Source organism: Punctularia strigosozonata (assembly GCF_000264995.1).
Source record: "Punctularia strigosozonata HHB-11173 SS5 unplaced genomic scaffold PUNSTscaffold_15, whole genome shotgun sequence".
NCBI classification, from domain to species: domain Eukaryota; kingdom Fungi; phylum Basidiomycota; class Agaricomycetes; order Corticiales; family Punctulariaceae; genus Punctularia; species Punctularia strigosozonata.
Genome location: NW_006767447.1, coordinates 608,387 through 623,797, shown reverse-complemented (window position 1 = coordinate 623,797; position 15,411 = coordinate 608,387). Strand labels below are relative to the sequence as shown.

Genomic DNA, 15,411 nt, shown 5'->3' with positions numbered 1-15,411 from the left:
TGAATATGGAAACAAGGTATGTCAAGCAGAGAGGAATGATGGTAATAGCTCATGTCCAGGACAGTTCGTGATCAGGGATGTATCGTTCAAGCTGTGGAGGTGTCTTGGAGTAGTCTCTATTGTTGGAATCCGGTGCCGAGCGTCGGGATTCCGGAGTACGAGCGCCTGCGCGGGACGGCCGAACGGGGTCTCGAGTCATAGATGATCGATAGATCAGTATGCACTATATAGTTCTTAGCTTACTCACCTTGTATCCTTCGTGTGTTTGCGACGAGCAAACACCACTACTATTTGCTCCAGCCAAATGCTCAAGAGTGATCGCGAGACTTCCGACTCGGCCTCCAACAACTATGACCCCTGGACATGCCTGGGAAACCGCGAATTGCAGTGTACGAGCATACAGAATCAAATGTCGCGGTCGCATGCCAGCCAGGGGACATGCAGCAGTTGTACCTGTCCCGTCCGCACAAATAGAATATATAGAATGCTTGTCATCATGAGTCGGCATCTCGAGTCGCAAACTTTCGGTTGAGGCATGTCTAAAGTGGTGATTGTGCGAATCAGTGCCTTTCTCTGCATGAAGGCGAATTCAAAAGTAGGGACGACATGGGGTAGTTGCTGTTCATGGCGATGAAGTGAAACTTATTATTCCGTCGTCCACGGAAATCGAAGGTGCAGTACGTAAGTCGAAGGATTCCGGGTCGTGCGTTTGCGGCAGCATCGCCCACCCATGGAGTCCCGGTTCAGGGTATCTCTGTCCGCATGCTTGCTCGAAGGCTCTCACAAGGTTGCACGGTTACCCACTACCAGACAATCCCACTGGTGCCTTCCCAAAAATACTTGCATCAGTTGTTCCGATAAGATGCGGAATCTTCTTGACTGCGACGATGAATGTAATGACGGGAAGAGTAACCATGTCTCACTGTCATCCGCGGTTAGACCGGTGAATATCGTCGGCGGATGGATGAATGACGCTCAAAAGCGCGCCCTCGCTGGAAGTGATACTGCGGACCACGGAGCTTGGACCTTGCTTCTACACACCATGTCTAATTCCTCTTCATCAAGCTTCGCACCCGACGAACCTGCATCCATCATAGCCTTGGAGAGGGTCATCTTCAACGGTGCAGGGTTGGGCGCCGTGGCATATGGTGCGCCATGATCTATTTTCCTGTATCAGCGATCAATACAATTTCACGTTTAGGACTGAACTTGGCCTTGTTCGTCCAATGCGTACCCCTGCTGTGGGCGCAACGGAAGAAAGATCCAAAATATTCTTATGCGGCACTCCTCTTCGTCGGTCTTATCTTCAGCTTCAGCACCATCGCCAACGGAATAGCCATGTTCATGAACCAGCTGGCATTCGTTGACGATCGAAACTATCCTGGCGGGCCCGCCGTGTTCGCTTCTGAGCAGGTGCCAATCACCCAGAATCTGAACCTGGTTGCGACGGCGTGCTATTTCTTCAATCAATGGCTGCAGGATGGGTTTCTGGTACGTTCGCGCTATCATATCACAGATATCATAGAAATAAACCATACTGACGAGGCATGCATCAGCTCTACCGGTTATACGTTATAGCTGATACACTTCGGACATGGATGATGCCTGTTCCCGTTCTTCTGTATATCGGGAGTATCGGTGAGTCGGAGATCGGCAAAATAGACAGACGAACTCAACGTAGTATTCCTTGAGTTTTATCCTGCCTTCTTCTCGCCGAATTGTCGCTTCCAACATGGACAGCCCTAGGGAACGATACAACAATCACCTACTATTCCTTCGTCGTAGCCCTCAACATGCTCATCACCTTGCTCATCGTTGTTCGCCTGATGTCCACTCGGGCAACCGTCCGCAAATACCTGGGACCCGAACACGGCTCGCTGTACACCTCCGTCTCCGCATTGCTGATTGAGTCCGCCGTCCTCTACTCCGCAATTGATCTGGCGTTCATCATCACCTTCGCCCTCAACTCCAACGGGGCATACATCCTCCAACCGATTGTTGGGCAGCTCGAGGTGGGTTCTGTGGCATTCGATAGATGGATGAGTGCTAAAACCTCCGATACAGGCCATCCCTCCCTTCATAATCGTCCTTCGCGTGGCGCAAGGGAAGGGGGTGACCCAGCAGACGATGCGCAGCATGCAAGGCACTCGCGCAGTTACTGGGACCAGCATGCAATTCGCGACTGCCGCTGTCACAACGAGGAATGCCTCGATGAACACACCGATGACTGCCAAGGAATCGTCCTTAGTCGTTGAATCAACGGGGATGTTAACCTTTGCGGAGACAAAGTAGTCATTGATGGGTTATCTAAAGTGTTCATGTTGAATAGGTTCACCGTACCCTGTGTAGCATCCGCCTCTCCTTTGTTAATTGTTTCCCGTAAGCTGCATCTGAAGAACTCTTGAACCGATTGCCCCTAATCTGTAGGCCATGCGCTTCGCATCTTCCGGGTGAATGAGCCGGCGAGAGATACCCATCGCTTTGCCTTGCCTGAGACCCTGTCAGCAGCCTTGGGAGGTCGCGTCCCAAAGAGACCTTGGGGAACCAGCGCATCTATTATCAATACATGCTCATAGACGTCCCCACAGTTCTCGAGCGCATCTGTACCTGTCAAACAGTGGGAAGAGCGCCGGTAAGGCTGGGATTCCCGCAGAAACATGCACCGGTACAGACCCAAGAATAATCTGTACCATGCGCAACGAGTGCAAAGCTTGATCAGGGATGTAGAGTATAATAAGGGGTGCAAGTTCGGTCGTCCTGTACCGATTCGCCTACGAACCGCTCGTCAGTAATCTACTCGGCATGAATTTGGTCAACGTCATCGTTCTGTGCTTGGTCGGCGCCGTGGGGGTAGTACTCGCTGCCCCGGTGCCTGACGATATTGGTAAGTCGCTGTTTGACAGTGTCGTTGCCACCATGTCGTAACCACGCGTGGTAGCATGTCCCGGCGCCATTGTCGGCCTGCCTGATTCCGATCCTGCCAACAATCTCAAAGTCAGGTTTTGCATCCCACCTTGAATGTGCGTTTGTGACTCCGCAGAAGAAACAGGAACTGATGATGCCCAAGCACAGTAGACAACCGCGAATAGGGCCGCTGGAGTAGATAGTCAAACCTTTCCCAACAATTAACGGCATCGTATTATATGCTGATTGTTGCATCTCAATATGGCTCGAATCCGAGCAACCCTTGGCATGCGCCTTCTACATCGCTGATCTATCGAGTTCGGTATCATAAGTTCGGCTGATAGTCATGCTAGAATGCAAGACTAACCTCCTTGGGTGCTTCCGCGCTGAGAACGGTAGCATGCTCTTGACCCACGAGCACCTCGTCCTGTTATACGTGTGAGGTGTCTAAGCGAGCAAGGAACCGGAACGATAACGAACCTCGATGCGAACGCCTAATCCATGGAAGTGCTTTGGGAATTGCGCGGCCGGCGGCACATACAGCCCGGGTTCGATTGTTACCACCATACCCGCCTTCAACCTTCCTGCTCGCTCGAAATTCGTCGAGTTGTGGAGGTCTGGGTGACGTAAGATCACCCCACGTTGAGTACAGCTTCGGAGTTTGATAGTGTAGAAGGGACTGTACCTATGCCTATAGGATGGCTGAGGAAGTGAGGATAGAGTACGTTCATGTCGCCGGACATCATCGATATGTCAAATCCGATCTGAAGGAGCTCCCTCCGCAGGAATTCGACGGATTTACGATGCAGATCGTTCAGGCTGAGATTAGATTCCTAGGAACATAGTATGAGACAAGCTCCCGCAAGCGGAGAGCAGTGCCCACCTCTGTACATAACGGAATGAGTTCTTTCTGTGCCGCCAGCACCGCGACATATAGGTCGCGCTGAGGCTGCGAGAAAACGCCCGATGCAGGAAACGTCCGCGTGATGTCTGACGCGTAGCCGTTGTATTCGCATCCCGCGTCGATGAGCACCATCTTGTCTTCGCAAACAAGATGGTTATTCGTCGTATAGTGGATCACGAGCGAGTTAGCGCTATCGGAGTGCATTATGACGAGCCTTAGTCCAGAAAAAAAAACCCCTGAAAGATCCGCAACTCACCCGGACGCTACGACTGGCACGTATGCCGGCCTTTGCGATCCCTGCAAAGCGCAACTGTAGTCGAAGTGAGCTGCGAGGACATGCTCCGAGATCCCAGGTCGGCAGAAACGTATCGTCTACGACGACGTTAACCCGCATGAATAAGCACTCGACACGGAAGGCGGTAGAGGAGCGAAAGTAACTTCGCGTGAGCCTGGCCACTTATCGCACCAGCTTTACGCATAATCTTCACGGCGACATCAGGTGTAATGACATCAGATGGTCAACAGACACGGTCCACCGTGATCTTACTGCGCGGGCGGCGTCCTAAGCTCTCGGAGGGTCCAGTAAGGAACTATAGCACGGCATGCCGATGATGTCGAACGGTACAAGTCGTATTGATGTGTCCGAACTCTTCATTCACCGAGAGCTTCAGGAGGAGTACCAGCTAGGCCTTTACGCGTACTGAGATAGATTCGACCACCAGGAGAAGACTGTGCTGCGAAATCGATGAATGCTGAAGAAGGTCAGGACCAGTGGGGCGGTCCCGTGTGCAACAGAACTGCGCGATCGGACCAAATCGGGAATTTGGGAGTGGTGGTATTAATCCCGGACCGAGCAGTACCGTCACTTTCGGAGACACGATTGAAATACGAAGCTCCTGAATACCAAGGCCAACCGCTGCGAATAATACGAGATTAGTAATGAAAGGCAGGCAAGTTATGGTCGTTTTCCCCGTTTGACGCGGGTCCCATGAAGAAGTGAAGATCCGTGAACGGAGCACAGCTAGACGTGCAGAGTTGATAGCTAACGACGAACGCTATGCTCTAATATTTTGAATAGGCTACGAGTAGGGGCATCACCGAATCTGGGCAGAACTGAGACCTTTCGTGCTTCTTTCTGCGATTGTAACGAGCAAACGACAAAGAAACATGCGATGGTTCATATTCAGAGTTAACACGTATTTGATACAGATGTTTTTGATATTATATACGACGGCGGGTCGGTGGCGGGAAAGATGGCAGGAGGAGGAGGGACGCCGAATGTAGGCACCCGGAGAGGCAAGTGAAGACAGGATACAGGTGCACTCTGTATCCCGCCGCCACTCACCCCGTTACATCAAAGGAGTGTGTATACATCGCGAGAGTATGCGCGTGCGGAGGGTATCATGTCCAAGCTGAGAGGTACCTATGAAGGCGGGTATAACGGGCCCTCGACTCCAAGCGCCTCAAAGCGAGCGTTGAGGGCAGGAGCCGGGGTATTTGGGTATCGGGGCCCGTGGGGTCGCAACCGTGGGTCAAGCGGGTGCGGTCGCGTGTCTCCGAGGGACGAGGTCGGAGAGAGAGGCGAGCGTCTGGAGGATTGGGAGGCCGCGGTGGCACGGCGTACACGGTCGAGGCGTCTTTCTGCCCGAAGAGCGTCGAGACCGACCAGAGGCGAGAGGCGTAAGGCGGGCGGTTGCTAGAGGAAAACCGCGAAGTGCCGTACGAGCGCCGATGAGATAGGCTGACCAGGCCCTGGCGCAGCACGAGTGCTGAAGAGGGGCTCCAAGGACTCGGGCGGGTGTCCTGCTACAAAGGCCGATGCAGGTTGCAGAGGCGTGGCTCGAATGAGCGTGCAGGCGCGGGCATGTCGAGAGGTATATAGCGAGGTCGACTGCCGAAAGAAGGCCAAAAGGAGGCCGGAATCCCCTCAAGACGGACACGGAGGGCTGGTGAGCCCATCGGCGTCGACGTGCAATCGCAAGAGCCTCGGAACCGTTGCGATGCGAGAAGGAGGCAGACCGAGAGGGGAGAGGGCGAGACCAGGGGCAGCTGGAGTTGGCGCCGGACCAGGACAGAGGATCCAATCCTGTATTATCGAGGGAGAAGAATGTAGGTGAGGACCGAAGCCGTGGATGAGTGACCCGCCGTCGAAGTGTGTTATATGTAAAAAGTCAAGGATTTGGAGCGAAATGAGACGAGAAGATCCGATGCCATGACGAAGTTGGAATGGAATGGAGTGGTAGGGTGGGGGCCGCATGAAAGGGAAGAGAATAATTAAATCTAGACGATTTCGAGGGTCAGTCGCGCAATCAGAGGATAATATCGTCGGCACTGCCCACCTGATTGTACGAGAAGCGCGCATACAACTAGAAGTGGTGGAAACGAGGGCGGAAGACCTTGCTGAGCAGCTCGCGCATGGGATAGATCTTCGGGCCAAGGGCACGCCGAACGGCTCCACGACGCTTCGACTTCGACTGGATAGAGCATACGATGATGCCTTGGTCGAGCGGGTGGGGGTCTTTCTCGCCGTCCTGAGCTACAAACCAGGAAGCCCGCACGAAGGGGATCTGCTCGGGAACGGATGCGGCACGTTCTTCTTCGTCCTCCTCGTCCTCCTCGGCGATGGTGCAGAGGGGTTCAGGGGCACGGACGACCTCTTCCGGAGTAAAAAGGGGCTCTACAGCCGAGCTGGAAGGTGCCTTGGCCGACAGTCCACGTAACTGAGCGAGAAGCGAGTTGGAGAGTGTGTCGAAGTCCTCGAGAGCAGACACCCCAGAGACGGAAGCGAGAGACTTGTCGTCAGAGAAGGAGTTAGACGGCACGACGAACATGTGCGATACGTTGGCGACAGGCCTCGGAACCACTATAGGAGCCCCGTCGAGGTCGGTATAGACGGCGAGCCGAGACTTTGGGCGACGATTGCAGTTGATTCCCTTGGAGCAGTAAGGAACGCCGTTAACGCTCAGAAGAACTTCGGTGGTGGAGGAAGTCCGAGAGCAGATACAGTCGGTCTTGTAGACCATATTCATAGGCTGCCTGGAGTAGAGCATGGTAAGGATTGGAGGGACAACTATGGCTGTAAGCGGTAGCTGATAGGGATCGAGGACAACCGGAGTTGGTTCCTTTCACGCAGAGGTGAGCATATTTTATACTCCATCGCAGGCGGAAAGATCGTATTCGCGGATGGCGGATGAAGGGAGGAGGGTTCGGATGGCGGATGGGACGCGGGATGGCGTAGGTGGTCGGAGCAGCTACATCCGCGGGCGACCTGACTGCGGCATGTGTGGGAATATCTCCACGTGGTCATGCAGCGCGATTCATCGACAGAGGCTATAAGTATGGCTATATAGTCCCAATTCCAACGTGCCGCACCGTAGATCGGGTCCGTACGAAAGTATCGTAGTGGTTCTCCTCCCTTACAATGTATCCATCAAGCGTATCATCAAACATCATGCACCTTCGCCACTGCCTCTACCAACACTACTCCAAAGCCACTGCCGTCTCTCGGATACATGCGACCACGACGCATTCGATACCAGCGATGTTTTTCGGATTATGCACCTGAGAGACATCAAGAAAGTAATCTTCCTTAAGAATAAGGTTCAACGAAACGTTCGTCGACTTATATCTGCCGGCAAGGTCTTCGCAAGCATGCAACAGATGATCATCGAACGCCCTCTCCAGTTGGAGACGCACACGACACAGCGATGGAGATAAACAAGAATCCCTCGCCATAGCACTAAATAGAAGCAACAGTGACCCGGACGACCCATACAGGACCAGCTCCGAAGTACGTACGCAGCGACGGAGGATGTCGGTGAAAAGTCGGTCATAGTCAACCCGCGTAGTATCCGGATTTCGATTGTCTCGACGTTTCCTAGGTGCACCCTGCGTATTGCGCGAAGAAGCACAGACTGCCAGCGATAGGGAATAGATAGTTTGAGTACCGGGTGGGCAGGATCGTGTGTTGGGTCCACGTTCACGTGCACATTGCATCCGTCGTTTTGCATATAGATGGCGACGCGACGTGCCAACACATCGGCACTGCGACAAATGCCGTGATCGGCGAGGATAGGTCGTAAGGGGGGTTGGATCGCAAGGTTCGTCGTTATCCACGAGTTTTACGTGCATCGAGGAAATGGACGGGGCACGGGTGTGAGCGAGCAGGTGGCTTATGTAGGCTCCCATCCCGTGCAGCCACAACAACTTCAATCGAGGCAAAATGGCGAGGTTGTTCGCTGTCAGTGGTCCCAGCAACTGCCCGGCGGTCGAAAACATAGATTGAAAGCTTAGATTCTTTAAGGAAGGCATTCCCCTGGGGGCCACGGCAAGCTCCTCTCCGCTGGGAGAGGCGTCTTCAGGCAAGTAGTACAGCGTAAGTTACGTCAAAGCCTTGACCAACGAAGGGAAGCGCAGGGTTCGCCAGCTGAACGACACGTCGACGAGGGATAGGTAGCTAAGACGAGGGGCACGCAAACTCAAGAAGTTGGCGGGGAGTCGCGCTTCGTGGCAGCGAGAAGCAAATATATGACATCCGGTGAGGATCGGGGCGGGGGAAGATAGGCGCTCGACATTGCAGGCGACGGTACTTGTTTCGCAGTCCAGGAACAGAAAGCGGGTGCGGTTCAAGTAGCGTAGGGAAACCGACAACGCCGCATCACCCAAGATGTTCGATGCGTGGTTCCAGCGATCGTAAGATTTTCCACGGATGAAGAGCGGCGTACGCTTCGACCTCTCCAAGAACATCTCGGTGAGTGCGACGTTCCTACGGGGCACGTCCAACCAAAGCGGTTTGCTGTCAAGCGCGATCACCCTCCAGTATCGACAGACGTGCGAAAAAAATATGGCTAGACGGGAACGTACGACGGCCTTCTGCACAGGGCAAGCATGCACGGAAGATCATGGATAGAACTTCAGAGGGTAGACGAGCAACCGGCGCTAGTTGGTTTCGATTTTCGCAGAGCGAGCGCACTTGTTCGAGGATAGAGGATACTTCTTCAAGAAGATCGCTAATCTTTGAGTCGATATCTCGTCGTTTGTCCCCAGATGAGAGATATGGGCAACTCGAACGAACACGATGGATGGGGTTGCTGCGAATCCGTGTGGGCATGAGCAGATTAGGAAGGATGAGTAGCTTAGCAAAACTCACATGTGTGTTGGGAGCATCAACGCAGATCATCGATCAAGCGGGCTGAGACCGGTTTTCCTCGTCCTGCTAGTGGGGACCTGAGAATGAAAACGGGTTAACGAAGTATATGTCAAAGCCAAAACAGAGCGGAGTACGTCACGTTGATGCATCGAGATATACGGGTCCTCAACGACCAAGCTCCGATGCTCAGCGAGGTAGGTGAGTAACGTTGACGTAGAGAGCGCGAGCAAACGACGCGTCGAGCAACCCGGTGTCGGGCGAAGTGGGCCAGCTCGCGTCGGGCACGGCACGTGGTTCTTGTCCGCCTTCGTAAGGGAGCTGAAGTTGTAGAATTAGAGCGAGTTCAAGGTCATGAATCATGGTAAACGTCTATTGGTCGTCCTGAGAAATCTATGGTATGACAATGTACAGCTACAATATTGATGCAGAAATCTATGAAGTCAAACTTTTAATCCGAAAGCGTGAACAGTAAAGACCCCATGTATGAGCATTCAGGTGCTGGTCCTGATTAGCTCTCACCTCCTATGCTCGGTCACTTCCTCCGATTGCGCAGCCTCCTTCTCCATCTGAATCTCATCCTCCGCTACGGGACTTGACTCCGGCTGACGAGTCCGATTTTCTTCCTCTACATCCACGACGTCCTTCTTTTCCTGGATCGCCTCCTCGTCCACAGCTTCCCGCCCCACGCGGCGGTAGAACACCAAAATCGAGATCGTCTCCAACCCGACAATGCCGAGCACGAACCAAAACGCCGCCGCGCGACCCTCGTATCCCTCGAACCCGCGGCTGCTCTTCTCCTCGACACTGCTCTCGACGCTCGTGACAGCAGCGATGCCCACCGCCGAGCCGAGCTGGAGCGCGCCATTGAAGATGGCGCCAACGGTGCCGGCCATCCGCGACGGCGTCGTGCGGAAGATGGCGATGTTGGTGTGCGTGAACGTGAGCATTGCGCCCGTGGACCCGAGTACGAACGCGGGAAAGACGAACGGCCAGTAGGCGTGCGCGCTCGAGGCGAGCGCGAGGAGAACGGTCGCGACGATCATCAAGACGTTGCCCGAGAGGATGATCCACTTCGGGTCCACGATGCGGGCGAGAGGACCGGTCCAGCTCGCGGCGAAGGCGACGACGCCGATGGGGATGAAGTGAATCGCGCTGTCGATAGCGCGCCAACCGAAGACGGCCTGCCAAAGGTTGGTGTAGATCGTGAAGACGGTTGTCCACCAGAAGTATGGGAGGAGAGCGACGCCGAACAGGACGGAGAAGTTCTTGAAGAACCAGGTCGAGGGCGGGACGGCGGCGGTCTCAGGCGGAATGAGCGTCTCGTAGTAGAGGAAGCCGCCGAGGAGGAAGATGGAGATGATCAATGGCGCAAGAACGGTAGCAGTGCCCCATCCAGAGGAAGAGCCAGACGTGACGGCGAATATGAGAAGGATGAGCGAGACTGTGGAAGAATGTGTAAGAACTATCGTCCGATAGCGCGGAGACGTAAAAGCAGTACCTGTTAGCAGCGAGACGCCCACGCTGTCGAGACTCTTGAATTTGGCGGAGGAGGACATCGGCTCCTCTCCATATCTCTCCTCTTGCTTCGGGATGAGGAACACGCAGAGTCCAGCTAGAGGTAAAGCCACGATGGCCACGAACCAAAACACCCAGGGCCAGGAGGTGTACTGAACGAAGATGGCGCCGATGACCAAACCGAGCACTATCGACGAAAGGATTAGCGTCAGGATGCGGTAGAGTAGTACACTGCGCATACCGTTGCCGATGGCACCGCAGCCACCGAATACTCCGATAGCTCGAGCTTGCTCAGAGGGCTCAACGAAGACGTTGACAAGTAGAGTTAATGCCGAAGGGATCGTCAAGCTGCCAGCTATGCCGCACAGCGCACGTAGCACGATGAGGACAATCTTTGAGCGGACGAAGCCAGCCCCGATGGATATGAAGCCAAGGCCTGAGATACCAGCAATGAATGCGGCCTCTACAGGAAGTAGGGCATGGTTGTCAAGACACAACGGTGAGAGATCGAGGGAAAATGCTTACTCGGATTGTATACGTCCGCAATTCGGCCACTCTGAAAAGCAGTACATCGATAAGAATCGGCGTGGCCCCAGGAATAGAGCGTCATGACTCACCACAAGCAGGAAGCTAGCAAACGTGAGCTGGAATGCACTGATGATCCACGTAGATTCGGTTTCCGTCATGTGAAGCGTGGCGATGAGCGACGGGATGGCGGAGAACAGCGCCGAGTTGTTGAACGCGTCCAGGAACTGCGCGAGACAGAAGACGATAAGCAAGACGTAGCGTCTCAGGACCGAGGTGGGATCAGGCAGACGCCCGTCGACAAGGGTCGCCGCGGGCGAGAGGGGCGCGATAGCTGTCATGAGGAACTCGAATGGTCGTCGCGAGAGTCGTCAAGCGGGAGATTCAAGCCGGGGGAGCAGCGGGGAAGAGCCAGGGAACGCGGGTGAGGCCCCCCCCAGCTTATAAGAGTTCCCCAGGGCACGGTGATCTAATAGATGGGTCGGTAGAAAAAGCCGTGCGGGTTCAGTTCAGCAAGGGTCGAGGCGGGGTGCTCGCCTTCTTTGACCAATCAGAGCACGACATTTCAACATTCTGGACCTGTTCCCACGCCCTCTCGCGGCAGATAAGGTGCCGATAACGTCTTTCTGACTCCTGTGGACGTCTTACTAAGGCGCGTCTCGGATGAAAGGTCCGCGTTTGCAGGTCACCAAGCCACTTCGAATTGTCTTTGTAAGTAAGAAAAAATGCGGGTGATCCATGCGATTGCTCCGTGTCCTCGACCAAGTGACTGCGTTTCATCAAGCCCGTGGATGATACACCGGCCAGAGGTTCGTTCTAGTACTACAAAGGGCGGTCGAGGACTAGATGAGATATTACCGAGGTTTTGCCGATGCAACAGAGTTTGATCATCACCAGATCTGGTGGTCGAACTAAGATCGAAAGACGCAAACATTTTCGAATAAGGATGCACTAGCTCTCGAGCGTTGGCCAGCAAGAATCGCGTCCTGAGGATGGAGCTCGGGACGTTCCACTGACGTTGGCGATCAATGGGTCGCCGTTGGGCTCGGGGATGCCGATCGCAGCGCTTTGTCCGGATACAAAAGCAGGTCAATATTTCCACAGGTAAGATTGGTAAGGGCAAGCTGCAACCTGAAGAACAGCTTGACGATTATCGAGATAGAAGCGGGGAAGCAGCTCACCGACGACAATCACTCTCTCTTTTGCCCCTCCAGTGACGTCCTGGCTCTCCCGTGCCAGATATTGAGGACCTAATCCGCCATTCCCCAGGCGTCGGTATGCATGTCTGACCAGAAGGTATAAAACGCGTCATCGAACTCCCGGTAATGAATATGAACACATGTTCTCCGAAGCGGACTTGCAGAAAGACGATGGCCGCTCCGGTGCCACCATGGGAATGGTCAAACCTCGCACGCCCACAGCAGCGGCAGCCGCCGCCGCATGCAATAGATAGCTTCGATTACTTTTTTACTCCATCGGAAATAACCATAGTACACTTTGCGAAAAGGCAGACCATCTCGTTAGCGCCCTTGGAACACGCTGAATGCTTGCGAGCGCACTACTTAATGAAATGGAGTATAGCTATAGTCCTTCGCTTGCCAGGTCCGCCGTCTATGTGCAGGTCGAAAAAGCACCGAAGCATCCCATCACGCCAGTTTCGAGTTCAAATCATGTATGACATGTCGACAGTAAACGAAAGCGCCATTGAGGAGCCTGTGCCAGCGCAAAATCGGAGCTGAGTCGGAGTTGCAACGCTGAGTCGAAGCTCGTTACCGACGAGGACTTGGAGTCGAGCGCGTGCAGACCCCAAACCATCACATTACGGCATTGAACCATTCCATGTTCTCTCGCTCTTCGACGACGTAACTGAGGTATCCCATCAAAGCGCTTCACGTAGCGCGAAGAGACTTGCGGGCAGGGCATTTTCACGTTGCGTCCATGGACGGGTTAAAGGAGGGCACCACCACGTCACCTTGACAAGATAAAGAGGCACAGCCGTGAGCGAACATCGCACTGAATATTGAGACATGTTGCTGAGATGACCTGACTATTGTGTATTAGCTTTGGAACTGGATCCTTGATATGCTTCACTGCGACAAGATCGACCAGCGCGGCTACGTGACACATCTTAGGCTCTCGCGCAAAGGTCGTCTGAATCTTATATATAATTACTGGTGCAATGCGTACGGGGTGCTGATTGCCCTGTCATGAAGCATATATATGAATGCGTGAACCACTGGCTGGAGCATCTGCTGCTCGATTACATCGACACGAATACACCTCAGCTATATACTAAGCAGACGCCGTTAACCACGACCTTACGCCCTGTCTCGATGCAGAATCGCCGGTGGCTCATCTTTCGGAAGGAAGAACGCGGGATGTTCCCTGTGCTGAAGGTGAGTGCACACATGATTATCTGCATACAAAGAACTGACGGAACGCAATGAAAGCACCTCAGCGTGCGCACATTTTCACGGAGCCCTCGTGCTCGCGCGCTCATCGCGCGTCCTCTGAACGAGGAAACCAAGAGCAAGGAGGTGTATCCTGGGATGACACCGTAGCTACAGGGTCTGGATAATCAATTCGTCAGGGCCCGAAACAACACTCTGGCCATAACCCTGAGATAGCGACAATTACGGATAGTGTATGAGACACGCTAATTAACGTCATAGTACAGGTGATACTGAGTGGATATCAGAGTGCGAGAACACCTCCATGCATCTGGAATGAGATAACCTTGCATGCATATGCATGACGCGAAATTTGTGGCGCGAGCTCGAGACCTTGAGAACGTCCCAGATCAATAATCGCAGCTAATTTCCAGTCGGCCCTTTAGATCGCGGCGGCGACGGCATCCTATGATAGTCATCAGCATGCTGAACCAATGACATGGAAACACAGGCACTAGCCTCCTCCGTCACCTCCTAAGCACAGATTAGTAAGCGTAGAGGCAGGATTACAATAATGCAACATACCATCTCCAGTGTCAATACCACCTCCGTCACCACCTCCGCCTCCTTCATAGTCTCCACCATCACCATCATCTCCACCGTCATCACCGCCATCGTCACCTCCGTCATCACCTCCATCGTCTCCGTAGTCGCTTCCATCGTTGTCTTCATCTTCGTCTCCGTCGTCGGCTCCAGTACCATAAACATCACCATCGTCGTACTCTCCGTCCTCATCCACGTAGTCATCCTGCCAAGAAAAGCAAAGAATGAGTATCACGATCGAGTTCCTGATATACGCAGTCGCACCCCTCCGTCATCATCTTCATCGTCGACTGCAAAGAACCGTGAGTTGATGGATTATGACAAATAGAACTGGGAAGGGTATCGCACTGAGGTCAAGGTCGTCATCTTCGTCGTCGTCTTCATCGCCGTCGGGGTCGTTATTCTGAATATCCTGGCGGATCTTCGTTGCGCGATCCGCGGCCTCGTTGTAACTATAGGTGCACGCAGTCAAGTTCCTGACCGAGAACGTCAGGCGATGGTCACTGACCGATCAGGGTGACCAGAACGTTGGGTCTTCTGGGCTACACCGCTTCAATTCAGCAAGAAAGATGGGACTGAAGGCGGAGAGCCTTACCAATGTCGCCCGGGGCAAGCGAAGGATTATTGTTATAAACTTTCATCGCCTGCATGATCAGATGATGAGACACCAACGCCAATATCATTTCGTCGTACAACAAACCTGATCAAAGAACGCATTCGTGGCGTATGTCGGGTCTTGCACCTGGGCGGCAGTGCCCCAGCCATATTTGGGTCTTTGCTGGAAAACACCTACATGAGGCGTGAGCGACAGCTAAACGTCACCAAAATGAGATCGTCATACCAAGGCTGTCTCTATCTCCAAAATTCAGGTTGTCTAAAGAGAGGATAGCGATTGGTCAACATTCTGTTGATGAACGAATGTCGATCGCGTACTGATATGACTCTCGACCTGAGAATCTATTCAGAAACGAATTAAACTGAACACCTGTCGATCACATACCCATGCCGTCTCAAAGGCAGCTTGCAGGACTGATTCCGGAACGCCGCGCTGCACTCCGATCTGGTTACTAACAGAAAGAAAGTATCACAATACAATTATCACAGAAGTGTCGCACGGAGAACTCACATCAAAGACGCGATGGCCGGGTCATAGGTTCTAACATATGGACCTGAGTCCGGAGCGACTCGCGACATGAACATTGTACATACGCCGGGATCTTGTTCTGACGCTTGTGCACCGACGAAGGTAGGGCTTGTGCGCCGATAGACACGAGAAGGACAACGAGAGGATATAAGCGCATGTTGCACGCTCCGGAGTCCGGTTGCTGTGAAAGAGGCGGGCGCTGGGTTTACAACAATCCAGGATGCTCAGCCTTTATACGCGCACACCTTGTGCTCTTACTCGCCGGCACTGTTTGCAG

The 15,411-nt window shown here is 53.6% G+C and overlaps 5 protein-coding genes across 5 annotated transcripts; 1 reads left to right on the top strand and 4 right to left on the bottom strand.

Moving 5' to 3' along the window:
• Positions 1 to 1,042: 1,042 nt before the first annotated feature.
• PUNSTDRAFT_75406 (uncharacterized protein) lies at positions 1,043 to 2,292 on the top strand (the record flags this gene model as incomplete). The annotated part of the gene is made up of 5 exons (XM_007387862.1): positions 1,043 to 1,148; positions 1,202 to 1,491; positions 1,557 to 1,638; positions 1,693 to 2,012; positions 2,065 to 2,292. The coding sequence occupies 5 exons, from the start codon at positions 1,043 to 1,045 to the stop codon at positions 2,290 to 2,292; spliced, it is 1,026 nt and encodes a 341-aa protein (XP_007387924.1).
• Positions 2,293 to 3,160: 868 nt separating this feature from the next.
• On the bottom strand, positions 3,161 to 3,940 carry PUNSTDRAFT_116255 (peptidase M24; the record flags this gene model as incomplete). Its single annotated transcript, XM_007387861.1, has 5 exons — positions 3,161 to 3,214; positions 3,272 to 3,331; positions 3,385 to 3,521; positions 3,590 to 3,737; positions 3,788 to 3,940. The coding sequence occupies 5 exons, from the start codon at positions 3,938 to 3,940 to the stop codon at positions 3,161 to 3,163; spliced, it is 552 nt and encodes a 183-aa protein (XP_007387923.1).
• A 2,234-nt stretch (positions 3,941 to 6,174) lies between these two features.
• On the bottom strand, positions 6,175 to 6,858 carry PUNSTDRAFT_47233 (uncharacterized protein; the record flags this gene model as incomplete). The annotated part of the gene is made up of 1 exon (XM_007387860.1): positions 6,175 to 6,858. The coding sequence occupies one exon, from the start codon at positions 6,856 to 6,858 to the stop codon at positions 6,175 to 6,177; it is 684 nt and encodes a 227-aa protein (XP_007387922.1).
• Positions 6,859 to 9,472: 2,614 nt separating this feature from the next.
• On the bottom strand, positions 9,473 to 10,906 carry PUNSTDRAFT_75556 (MFS general substrate transporter; the record flags this gene model as incomplete). Its single annotated transcript, XM_007387859.1, has 3 exons — positions 9,473 to 10,398; positions 10,456 to 10,659; positions 10,714 to 10,906. Coding segments are annotated over 3 exons (1,323 nt in total), but the record flags the coding sequence as incomplete, so codon positions are not given.
• Positions 10,907 to 13,901: 2,995 nt separating this feature from the next.
• On the bottom strand, positions 13,902 to 15,291 carry PUNSTDRAFT_146248 (uncharacterized protein; the record flags this gene model as incomplete). The annotated part of the gene is made up of 12 exons (XM_007387858.1): positions 13,902 to 13,921; positions 13,973 to 14,195; positions 14,255 to 14,280; positions 14,339 to 14,442; positions 14,499 to 14,532; positions 14,586 to 14,634; positions 14,691 to 14,779; positions 14,832 to 14,864; positions 14,924 to 14,939; positions 14,991 to 15,057; positions 15,117 to 15,146; positions 15,200 to 15,291. 12 exons carry the CDS (start codon positions 15,289 to 15,291, stop codon positions 13,902 to 13,904), a joined length of 783 nt encoding a protein of 260 aa, XP_007387920.1.
• Positions 15,292 to 15,411: the final 120 nt, after the last annotated feature.